The sequence below is a fragment of the Budorcas taxicolor genome, chromosome 5, assembly GCF_023091745.1.
Source record: "Budorcas taxicolor isolate Tak-1 chromosome 5, Takin1.1, whole genome shotgun sequence".
In the NCBI taxonomy this organism is placed as follows: Eukaryota; Metazoa; Chordata; class Mammalia; order Artiodactyla; family Bovidae; genus Budorcas; species Budorcas taxicolor.
The window spans coordinates 106608502-106620595 of NC_068914.1; the positions used below are offsets into that span (position 1 = coordinate 106608502).

At 38.8% G+C, this 12094-nt stretch overlaps 1 protein-coding gene and 1 non-coding gene across 2 annotated transcripts; both read left to right on the plus strand.

The window, feature by feature from the left end:
- Positions 1 to 1890: 1890 nt before the first annotated feature.
- On the plus strand, positions 1891 to 8001 carry SLC25A3 (solute carrier family 25 member 3). Its single transcript, XM_052640014.1, has 8 exons — positions 1891 to 2000; positions 2234 to 2394; positions 3644 to 3768; positions 5256 to 5435; positions 6184 to 6365; positions 6842 to 7014; positions 7470 to 7580; positions 7661 to 8001. Exons 2-8 carry the CDS (start codon positions 2238 to 2240, stop codon positions 7819 to 7821), a joined length of 1089 nt encoding a protein of 362 aa, XP_052495974.1. The 5' UTR covers positions 1891 to 2000; positions 2234 to 2237; the 3' UTR covers positions 7822 to 8001.
- LOC128049166 (small nucleolar RNA SNORA53) lies at positions 6523 to 6770 on the plus strand. Its single transcript, XR_008199528.1, has one exon. It is a non-coding gene; the product is annotated as a small nucleolar RNA SNORA53 (small nucleolar RNA).
- Positions 8002 to 12094: the final 4093 nt, after the last annotated feature.

The window sequence follows — 12094 nt, forward strand, 5'->3', positions numbered from 1 at the left end:
CAACTTTGGCCTTCCTTCTTCAGGAATCCTGTTACATCAATTTAGCAAGAATTACCCTAATCTCTTAGTAACTTCTCATCCACTAACACCCCATTCATCCCAACTCTGCTCCTTGGCTAAAAACCTCCACTTTTACAAACTGTTTCACTGAGAACTATGAAAACAGACATTTCTTTTGCTTAAGCCATGCAGTCTGAGGTACTTTGTTATAATAGCCTCTAGCAAACTAATACAGCAGATTTTGAACTAGTGATGAGTGATTAGAAAACCAAACAAATGTTGAAAGTGACAATTATTACCTTTGGAGGATAATAAATCATTCAATATTGGAAATATACCATTTACCATCGCTTACTATAAGTAATAGTCATAAAAATGTGAACACTAAATATTGATCTCACCAAAATTATTATTGAACTCTAGTCAAAGGATGGGAAATGGACAAGAATGAAGCCCCTGATATCTACTTTTGAAAGGTTTGTCCAGTTTTTTTCTTAGGATGCTAATAGTGAATAATTTTCTAATATTGTAATGCTAATTTTCTATAAAAATCTTGCATGCTTATATAGGAATGGAATTTTAGTCAATATTGCTACCATTAGTATACATGACTTAGCTTAATTTTTCAAGTCCATTTAATCAGACAAAAATGGAAGAAAAAAAAAGATACTATCTCACTGAGTTTTCACAAACTCTGAAAGAAAGGTATGACTCCTGTCCAGGACCAGTTACATAATCTGCAGGATCCAGTGCAAAATGAAAAACACAGGGTCTCTTGTTCATTAAGAGTTTCAAAACGGTGACAACAGAAATTAAACCAAGCATAGGTCATGTATAACTGTACAGGTAACGGGCCCATGAGGCCAGCTCTGTTTCTACCATTTTACAGACAGGTGCACAGAGATTAAGTAAATTCCCAAAGTTAGTTTAGCAATAGCTAGGGAAATGCGAGAGCCAGAATTCTAACAGAGGTTTGACCTCTACTAAATTCTTCTTAATTAATTAAAGTAGGTCTTTGTTTAAGTAAAGCTAAAGAAGATTTTCTAAATTTATTAGACATTAAAAATCTGCAGCCAGTCACTTTCACTCTAGTTCACCCTTGAACTCCCACTTGTTAAAAATAATTTATTTAATGCTATCATGTGCGTGCTTGCGTGCTACGTCACTTCGCTCCAATTGGACTCTTTGCAACCCTACGGAGGCTCCTCAGTCCATGGGATTCTCCAGGCAAGAATACTGAAGGGGGTTGCCATGCCCTCCTCCAGGGCATGTCTTAAGATCATCCCTACCCAGGGATAGAACCTGAGTCTCTTATGTCTCCTTCATTGGCAAGCATTTACCACTTGCCACCTGGGAAGCCCCAGTGCTGTTATATGTTATATACACTATTGTGATGAAGCAGCAGTCTTAAGAATTCTTATTACACGTTTCCTTTTAAAATACTTTCCTAAAGTCTGATGGAAAATGCAGAAAGTCTATGTGTAATGTCAATGAATGCAACTTAAAAAAAAAATACCGTAATGGCAGAAGTTGTGACACAAAATACTGTAGTTACATTCTAACACCGAAATAATATATCATCAAGTATCCACATTTTTTTAAAGTGACTACTATATTGGGACTCATTTAAATGAAAAGAACGGCAGCCAGAGAGACGTTTGAAGGTGAAGGGACAAAAAAAGAAGGTCACAAACACGCTCCCACACGGCTCAAAAACCCTGCCCGGAATGCGCGCAAGCGCAGAATGAATCCTCCTGCGCAAAGGCCGGGCCGGAAGGGCTGGGGCGAGTGGGGCGGGGATAGGGTTGCTAGGAGAACGCGATGACGTTAAGGCCTCGGCGTTCTTCTCCGCCAATGGGTGCTATCTGCCGGTAGTGACGCGCTGTGTGCGTCGCGCTGACGACGCGCGAAGGGCACAGATCTAAAGGCCCGGAGGACGTTCGGCCTCTGTGAGCTGCAGCCTTTCCGAGAGAACGGTTGTGTGTTCGCCATCTTAGGGAGTGAGTGTGGTTTGGCCTTCCCCGCTGAAGGTGCAGGGAGCAGAGCCCGGGTGGTGTGCTCCTTTGGCTGTAGGCGCGGTGGACTTCCTCCTTTTGGGAGGCCGCTGTGACCTCTTCAAGGGCGCGGAGACGGGAAGAGGCCAGGCCCGTGTGGGGGTTCCCAGCGTGCAGGTGACTTTGGCGGGCCTTCCAGCCCTTTTGGCCTTTCCTCTCACCACCGCTTCCTCTTCTAGGAAGATGTACTCGTCCGTGGTACACCTGGCGCGGGCGAACCCCTTCAACGCGCCTCATCCGCAGTTGGTGCATGATGGTCTCGCGGGGCCCCGCAGCGACCCCGCCGGGCCCCCGGGCCCACCCCGCCGCTCCCGCAACCTGGCAGCCGCGGCTGTAGAAGGTGAGGTCAGACCCTGTCCCTATACGGTCGGGAGGTATACTCGTGGCCCCCTCGGCTTTCGTGGCCTGGCCCGGCCTGGAGGACAGGGAAGGACGCGTCAGCCCTTAAGGACGGAGCCCAGTTGCTTTGTCCGAGGATGTCAGCCCTTTCCGCCCTCAGCCGGGTGTCGGATCCTTGGCTCTTCCTCAAGGACGTGGAAGGGCCTAGGCTCTGTTCCCTCCGTGACCTCCACGTCCTCGATAGCCCAGAGGCCATGACTAGCTCCTTCTGTTCTCCGCGGTGAGCCCGTTCGGTCAGCAGACAAAGTATTAGGTAAAGCCTTCTTCCTAACTTCTGGCCGCAGTAGTTCTAACTGTATTATCTGTTCTTTGATTTTGCTTTAATTTTCTTAAAAGTATTCCCTCCCTTGGGTGTTCCCGGGGTCTAATACTAGTAGACACAAGCTGCCTGAGATAGCTGAGTCTTTTTTAATGCTCCTGATCTTTAGCCCTGGAGAGACCACAGAAAGGAGATAAGAGTTGATAGGAATACTTTTGATCATCTCGGTTTTCTTGATGCTTAGACACAACTTTATTTTAATCCTTTGTGTATTAAATCCCAGTGGAGTGTATATACAGAGAAACTTGAAAACCAAATTGCAGGAAGAGTACTGAAAATGTTACCTACCTTGCGCTTGTAAACTGTATAAAGATTTAGTGTGGGTAAAAAACCTTTACATGATCAATCGGTCCTTCAATTTAGAAAGTTAAATCTGTGGTCATTTGTGTAGTAAATGTATTTGACTGGAGAAGTTTGCTTATCTAGTTTTACACTATAGGAATCCATAAGTGGGAATAGTATTGGTTAGTGGTTGGGGTAAGAGGTTTGCAAGCTTTTACACGATTTGAGTTTGATTTGTACCTCAGAAATGTGTTCTTATCAGCCAGTAATAATCTGAAGTTTGGTTTTAATTGGAAGAGCTATTAATGATGTAGAAAACTTTCTTTAAAATTAATATGGCATAGTGACAGAGGAATAGTATCTCACAGATAAGAACCTTCATAATCTTTAAACGATTGTTTTGATTTTGGCAGTGGATTTCGTGTTCACACCAGGTGGAAAATTATCTTTGTTTACTTGTAAACCATGGCCAGAGCTGTTAAGTTGTGATTGTACTTTTTCACAAGGAAATGTAGTTTCTCTTGCATTTCCATGGCCTTAGTCATCTTTGAAGAAATACTTATTTGATTCTTTTTTTTCAATCAAACAGAGCAGTATAGCTGTGACTATGGATCTGGCAGATTCTTTATCCTTTGTGGACTTGGAGGAATTATTAGCTGTGGCACAACACATACAGCATTGGTTCCTCTAGATCTGGTTAAATGCAGGATGCAGGTTTGTTTTTGCATGTTGGACTAAATAAAACATTGTTGAAGCATGGCTGTTATCTACTAACAAGCTGTGTGGAAACCTAACTGTCCAGGAGGTAAGTTGATAACCAGTAACATGAGTATTATATTAAAATGCATGGTGTGTCTTGTCTTATTACAGAGTACAGTTGTGAATATGGCTCCGCGAAGTTTTATGCACTGTGTGGCTTTGGTGGGGTCTTAAGTTGTGGTCTGACACACACTGCTGTTGTTCCTCTGGATTTAGTGAAATGCCGTATGCAGGTTTGTATTGAGATGACAACACTGAACATCTCTTTTGTGTATGACTTAATTCCAAATAATATTAAGAGACTTCACAAGTGAGAAGAATTTGAAGACATTACAACTGCCAGAAATTTTAGTAGGAAACCAAACTCAAATTTCTTTTACTCAGTAAGATTTTTACTTTAGTGTTTTAAATCCAAGAAATACCTCTTTTAAGATAAAGCTATGTGTTTTTTTCTTTTTTGCTGCTGGGCTTAATTCTGCCTAGAGCTCTTAAAGGCCTGCTGATTTTTTATGCTCCAAGTAACATTTTATAAGCAGTTATGTGTCGTAGCAGGCTGTCATTCTTTGTGTACTGTATGTTGTGACTTCATATCTCTTATTTATTGACAAGATCAAGGCAGAGAACACTGTAGATTAAAAAAAAGGACAGTGTTTGAGTATTTAAAATTTGCGGGCAAAGCTTCTTGCATACTTACATAAAAAGATTTTCTTTTACAATTAAAATGTCTTAAGTAGGATTATTGAAACAAAAATAATCAAACATCAAAAATTTATTTGTCCCAAACAGGATTAGAAGTCTACTTACCTAAAAGAGAAAGGAAGTTGAAATATTAGCAGGGAGAGGAAGGTGATGTATGTATATCAGCCCTTATAGTACTGGCAGAGATAGATAAGATTTTTACCCCTGTTAGTTAATAGAGTGAATATTAAGTATCCCTTTGCTAGAGTGTTTTATGCATGTCTCAAAGTGAATTTAAGTCAAAAGAGAATTATGTTGATGTACCTTTTTAATTTGTATTTAATTTGATTGTCTTAAGTTCACAAAACTATAATTAATGAGCTAGCATATTTCAGGGATGTGGACATGATATATTGTTTATAAAGTAGCTTTAAGACTAATTTTTAAGCTGTTAGAAGAGTTGGGTGGTGGAATAATCTCTTAAAGTGTCAGTTTTATTATGTATTTTTATAGGAATTGTATTCTCTTAATAACCTATTAAGACTTAAGTCTCACTGAAAGAAAGCTAGACTTTAATGTACAAAAAGTTACATTTACAAAGATAATTACAGACATTAAGTGGATAACATGGAGTGAACTTGTATTTACCTAACTTTGTATAGTTACTAGAGATTACATAAGAAAAAACTAATAACAAAATTATCTGTGAGAAGTGTTATCCCTTTGGTACATTTAATTTTTTTTTCTTCTCGTTTTATGTAAAGGTGGACCCACAAAAGTACAAGGGCATATTTAATGGATTTTCAGTTACACTCAAAGAGGATGGTTTTCGTGGTTTGGCCAAAGGATGGGCTCCGACTTTCATTGGCTACTCCATGCAGGGACTCTGCAAGTTTGGCTTTTATGAAGTCTTCAAAGTTTTGTACAGCAACATGCTTGGAGAGGTATGTAATTTAGTTTTGAAATGGAAAGTTCTAAGCTTTTAACTTAAAGGGTAAGACCAAGGTTTAATCCACCTTGTTTTAGAGCTGAAGAAATAGTCTCAGAAAGAATGAATATGTTTCAAATCATAAGGCTATTTTAATAGAGACAGAATAAGATAAACTGCATTTCACTAGATTTCAGTGCTTTTTTTTTTTTTAATGCTGTGCTGCTTTCCAAGGAAATTGGATTTGAGTTTAAAAATATTCACAGTGTACTATGGTTGATGTTCAGTTCAGTTGCTCAGTCGTGTCCAACTCTTTGCCACCCCACGGACACCAGGCTTCCCTGTCCATCACCATCTCCCGGAGCTTGCTCAAACTCATGTCCATTGAGTTGGTGATGCCATCCAACCATCTCATCCTCTATTGTCGCTTTCTCCTCCCATCTTCAATCTTTCCCAGCATCAGGGTCTTTTCAAATTAGTCAGTTCTTTGCATCAGGTGGCCAAAGTATTGGAGTTTCAGCTTCAGCAGTAGTCCTTCCAAAGAATATTCAGGATTGATTTCCCTTGGGATGGACTGGTTAGATATTTTTGGTGTCCAAAGTAAACTAAATACTGAGAAGTATTCAGTGGTGTGTGTTATCTGTGGACTGTGTGATAGAGAAACACTTAAAATACCTGAAATTTACCATTTTCTGGAACTGTGTCTTACTGAGAACAGCCAATGCAACAGCAATTCATGTTCCTCCTTGTGTTTCTTCATTCAGGAGAATGCCTATCTGTGGCGCACATCACTGTATTTGGCTGCCTCTGCCAGTGCTGAATTCTTTGCTGACATTGCTCTGGCTCCTATGGAAGCTGCTAAGGTTCGAATTCAAACCCAACCAGGTTATGCTAACACTCTGAGGGATGCAGCTCCCAAAATGTATAAGGAAGAAGGCTTAAAGGCGTAAGTAAACATTTGCCTAAATATGTAGTATAAAATACTCATTTGATAAAACTGTATTTGTTAGCACATTAACTCTCAACTTAGGGGTTGGAAAGTACCCTTGTTAGAATTCCTGTCACCTGTGTTCACCGTTAAGACTTGTTATATGGTTAGGCCACACATGCTTCCTTAGATCCACCTTTGTGGATGCCAGTCTTGAGCTGAGTTCTACTAGTAAACTTCTGGTTTCTTGTAGTTCCAGTCAAAGGAACATCCAGCAACTTTTTTGGTTGTATAGTCAAAGGTGCTTGAGTCATTGGCATGTAAGATAAATATACCTGCATGTTAGTCTTAGGTTCTGATAGAAATGACATGCAATTGTGCTGCCATTTTTTACTATCAGGACTTGACTGGTGTGCGGACACTTCTGTTAGTAATGAAAAACTCTGCTAGATGAATATGTGCAACTGAGTGAAATAAGTCTTCTGATTTCCTAGGTTCTACAAGGGAGTTGCTCCTCTCTGGATGAGACAGATACCATACACCATGATGAAGTTTGCCTGCTTTGAACGTACTGTTGAAGCATTGTACAAGTTTGTGGTTCCCAAGCCCCGAAGTGAATGTTCAAAGCCAGAGCAGCTGGTTGTCACATTTGTGGCAGGTTACATAGGTATGAACATGTTTGTGAAATGAACAAAGAATCAGTTCCATTCTTGACTTCTTTTGTGAGGGGAAAAATATTCCAAAGAAGTTTTACCTTTCTATTGCATTTGATATACTCATAAATACTTGCTAATTAGTTCCTAAAATAATTATTTTGTGGTTTGGATGTCATAATTAAACTTGGGAATGTATTGACTTCACTGCTACACCTTTTTTTGTTAGTTTTTCCAAGAACAAATTTTTAATACAAGAGAAAGTGTTGGTTAAAATCTGAATATAACTTGCAGGGTGGTTCTGTTTTACATAGGATAGACTGCTTTATAATTTGTCAGTCTTGCTCTAAAATACGGTTTTTTAAAAAACATAAAATTCTACTACTCATGGAAAGGTTGTCAGCTATCATGTGAAAAAAGTTTTTTTAATTGACTCCATAATGGGTCATTTGTCTTGACTTTTTTTCAGCTGGAGTCTTCTGTGCCATTGTTTCTCACCCTGCTGATTCCGTGGTGTCTGTGTTGAATAAAGAGAAGGGTAGCAGTGCCTCTCAGGTCCTCAAGAGGCTTGGATTTAGAGGTAGGATTTGTTTCCTCCCCTTCAAAGAAAGAGTAACACTTGGGAGTATGTTTTTCACTTACATTTCATATTTTATCCAGGAGTATGGAAGGGACTCTTTGCCCGTATCATCATGATTGGCACTCTGACTGCACTACAGTGGTTTATCTATGACTCCGTGAAGGTCTACTTCAGGCTCCCTCGCCCTCCTCCACCTGAGATGCCAGAATCTCTGAAGAAAAAGCTTGGGTACACTCAGTAGATAAATGAAAGCAAATATGGACTGAATCTGCGTGTTGATCAGTGTTTGAGGAAAATGCAGAAGGAACTTTTATATATTTGACAGTGTGGGAAGTTGTCTATTCCTAATATAATTACTGTAGTACTCTTGTCAAAACAAGAGTTTCAAACTTAATGTGGAAATAAACCCAACTGTACATGATTTGTCTGTGATTTGATAATTATTTTTAAAGCTAAAGAATTAATTCTAAGGTGGAAGGAATTATGCATACATTAAAACCTCAAGGAAAATAATTTACTGTTGGTTGAATACTGTGATCCCTATTTGTAAGTTGTCATGTCTCAAGTTCGGTCACTCGAGAGAGTTCTTACATTTTTAAGAACCATGCCCTAAATTTTTAAAAACTTGATTTAACTATTCAATTTGAATATGGATAAATATTCATTTGTAGTTATTATTTTGACCAACACATTTCAGTATATAATCAAATTTTTACAACACTTAGTATACTTTTAAAAATCCTAATCAGTTTACTAATCCTTATTTATTTGTATAATAATTTAATCTAAATTAGGCTAATTCTGAGAATGATAGTTTTTAAAACACCAAAGCTATCGATAGCTAGAGAGTATTTCAGGTAACTTAATAGTCCTTGCACAGATCTGACTTTCTGAGTTACAGAAAGTTTACCCTAAACTATTTTCAGTATAGTTTTTCACAAAGGTACTTACTTGACAACTGGATTAGGTGAATGCTCTTGAGAAAGTAGCACTTTATATATTCATGCATCTGTAATTTGGTTTAAACCCAAACTGATTTTTCTAAAAACTACTAAGTTTCCCCTTGTTTTTGGCTAGGAATTGTAAAGCCCAGTCTACAATAAAGTTTGTTTTCAAGTCTGATAACATTTTACCTTGAGGCCTTTGGGTATAATAATCTGAGTTTGCAGCCCCTGTGTAAATTATGCAGATGGGACCTCAGGAAAAAACTAAACAGTCTAAACAGCAAGAGAAATGTTCTTACTACAAACCCATGTAATAAGGATCAGTGAACTAAGTTTAGAAAACAAGTGTATCTTACTGCATGTTAAACTTCTGTATATTATCATCACCAGGTTTAGTTTAAGGTTCCGGTCTTTGTTTTACCTGTGTTGCAGACGAAAGGGAAGGGTTATGCTTATAAATTTGGACCAAACTGTCAAAAGGTAGAGCTGCAGTCTGAGCTCAAGCAATGATGGCTGTGACAGTTGGTGTCACCAGTGTGTATTAGTTACTGTTGTGTGACTAATCATCTGAAATATATTGGCAAGAGACAATATGATCTCAAGCTTTTTGTGGATCAGGAATTCAGGAGCATCTGTTGGACCCTTCTGCTTCTGGGTTTCTCCTGAAGTTAAGAGATGGTAGCTCTGGGGTCCTCTCCAAAGGGTTTTTCACATCAGGCTAGGAGCGATTCTTTGAGTATCTCCCTATTAGTGGCTGAGCCTTTCCTTGAAAGGCAGCTGGACTTACTTCAGGACTCTGAAGCTAGGTCTTTTTTAGGACTTAGTCTTGAAAGTGATCACCTTGGTCAGCAGGTGGTCAAGGTGATCCCTATACTCTTGATCACCTGAAGTCATAGAAGGTCAAATCCCAGCTTCAAAGAAAAGGAACACTGACTCCACCTCTTTCTAGGAGGAGGGTCAGTTACATTGTAAGAGCCTGTGGGATTGGATATGTATGAATAGTGTGTGTGTGTCCAGTCAAAGGTGGACTTTGGATTTAGAGTATGTGGTTCAGCCAAACTTCACCATGAGATGGATTTCCACTGCCAGCCTTGTGGGATTCAAATTTTTATTTTCAAGAGAGGAAATAGGTTTTATTTGTGGATATTGACATAAAGTGTGCTTGTTCAAGCTGTCAAGAATTACTTGCTATTTATAGTTCAGAGATACTTCAGAGCTATTACTAAGGTAAAACCATTTCATCAAAATTCAATTAAAATGACCACTTAAAATATGAATTTCTACTTTATATTTTAAAATTGATTCATGCTGAAAATATTCTAATAAGGAAATTTTAATAACATTGTTTTCTCACATTTAGTTTTAATAAAACTTCTGTTCCACAAAGTAGAACCCAGTGGAATGAGTATATATGATTACTAGTTTAATTGGATTATCAGAAAGTCGATTTTTGCTGAATTATACTTGTGGCTCAGCTGGTAAAGAATCTGCCTGCAATGCAGGAGACCTGGGTTCCATCCCTGGGTTGGGAAGACCGCCTGGAGAAGGGAAAGGCTACCCACTCCAGTATTCTGGCCTGGAGAATTCCATGGATTGTATGGTCCATGGGGTCGCAAAGAGTCAGACATGACTCAGTGACTTTGACTTTCAGTGATAGATACAATGAAATTGAAGTTACAGTTTAACCAAATCTATATCTTGTGAAAGTTTCATGAACTGTTTTGATACCATTTGGGGGAGTGTCCACAATATTCAAGTTTGGTGCATGGCAGTCAGTCTTCCTGCCAAATTAAGAGTTATATGTTGTTTCTTTAGCACAAATTATATAATCTTCAATGTTACGTGCCAACTTGGATGGGAGGGGGTTTGGGGGAGAATGGATACATGTATATATATATGGCTGAGTTCCTTTGCTGTTCCTCTGAAACTACCACAACATTGTTAATCTGCTATACCCCAATAACAAAATAAAAAGTTTAAATTATGTAATTTTTTTACACAATATTTTTATTATTTGTAAGATAATTCACAAAATAATTGTTAAAAATCCCAGATACAACGTGGATAAGAAACTGATTTCAAGCTTCGATGAATCTAGTGCCTCTCCTGATACATCAAACGAGATATCTTAATAACTAGCTACTCCTAAACTGAGCGACTGAACTGAACTGAACTGCAACAGCCCTTACCTCAGGTATTACCTGTTGAATCATTTTCTCTTTTGCATGGCAGCCTTGACTTCACATCCTCAGAAGTTATAGAGATGTTGATCTCACCATTGATATGGTTCATGTATCTTGAATTTCCTAGAAAGTAACTAAGGTTTCATGAATGGTTTTTACAGACTCTGAAAGTGCCGTGCATGCAACAGTCAGGTTGGCTGTACTGAAGGGCTTCCCAGGTGGCCCTAGTGGTGAAGAACCTGCCTGCCAATGCAGGAGACACGAGTTCAGCCTCTGGGTTGGGAAGACCCCCTGGAGAAGGAAATGGCAACCCATGCCAGTATTCCTGTCTGGGAAATTCCATGGACAAAGGAACCTGGCAGGTTACAGTCCCTGGGGTCACAAAACAGTTGGACACAACTTTGCGACTAAGTAAACGGAATGGAGTTGGCAGGAAGTGGAGAGAACTAAGAGGGAGATTAATAAGAGGTGCAAACTTCCAGTTACAAAGTGAGTCATGGGTATGAAATGTAGGGTGGGGAATATAGTTAATAAAAATGTAGTTATTTGTATGGTGATGGAAGGAACTAGACTTACGGTGAGCATTTTGAAATATATAGAAAAATCACTATGTTGTGGACCTGGAACGTATGTAGTGCTGCAGGTTAATTCTACTTCAAAGACAAAGTCAGAGCTCAGATTTGTTGGTATCGGGTGGGGGGTGGAGCGGGTAGGAAGAGGGGATTAGATTGAGGTATTCAAATGGTACACACTTATATTGTACATGTACATGATGTAATGTACATGGTAAATACAATTAACATTGGTGTATGTTATATATGAAAGTTAAAGAGTAAATCCTGAGTACTCAGCATAAGGAAAAAACATTTTTCTATTTCTTTAATTTTATGTTTACATGAGGTAATTAGGTTCACTAAAAAGTGGCAATCACTTAATGAGGTAAGTCAAATCATTATGCTGTACACCTTAAACATACGGTACTACATGTTGAATATATATCAGTAAAACTGAAAGAAAAAAAGGCATAAACATCTTTTTGAGGTAATTAGCTGAATACATCTAGATACTGTTCATGCTAGGCACTTGAAACTGAAGCTAATGTTTGTGGGTGATTTTTGTTTTTAAGATTATTATATTGTACTTTTTTTCTTTGGCTGTGCCATGGGGCTTGTGGAATCTTAGTTTCCTGAGCAGGAATTGAATCCAGCCCTGGCAAGTGAGAGTATGGAGTCCTAACTATTGGACCGCCAGGGAATTCCCTGTATCGTACCTTTTTTTTTTTTTCCACAACTTCATGAAGGAATAACTGATACACAGTAAACTGCACATATTTATTAAAGAGTACAATTTGATGAGTTTGACACAAGTATATATCTATGAAACCATC

Excerpts from the sequence above, each read along its gene's own strand:
- SLC25A3 (XM_052640014.1), top strand. The coding sequence starts at position 2,238 with ATGTACTCGTCCGTGGTACACCTGGCGCGGGCGAACCCCTTCAACGCG. Across the intron at positions 5,436-6,183 it reads ACAGCAACATGCTTGGAGAG|GAGAATGCCTATCTGTGGCG; the intron begins GTATGTAATTTA and ends TTCTTCATTCAG. Across the intron at positions 7,581-7,660 it reads CAAGAGGCTTGGATTTAGAG|GAGTATGGAAGGGACTCTTT; the intron begins GTAGGATTTGTT and ends TATTTTATCCAG.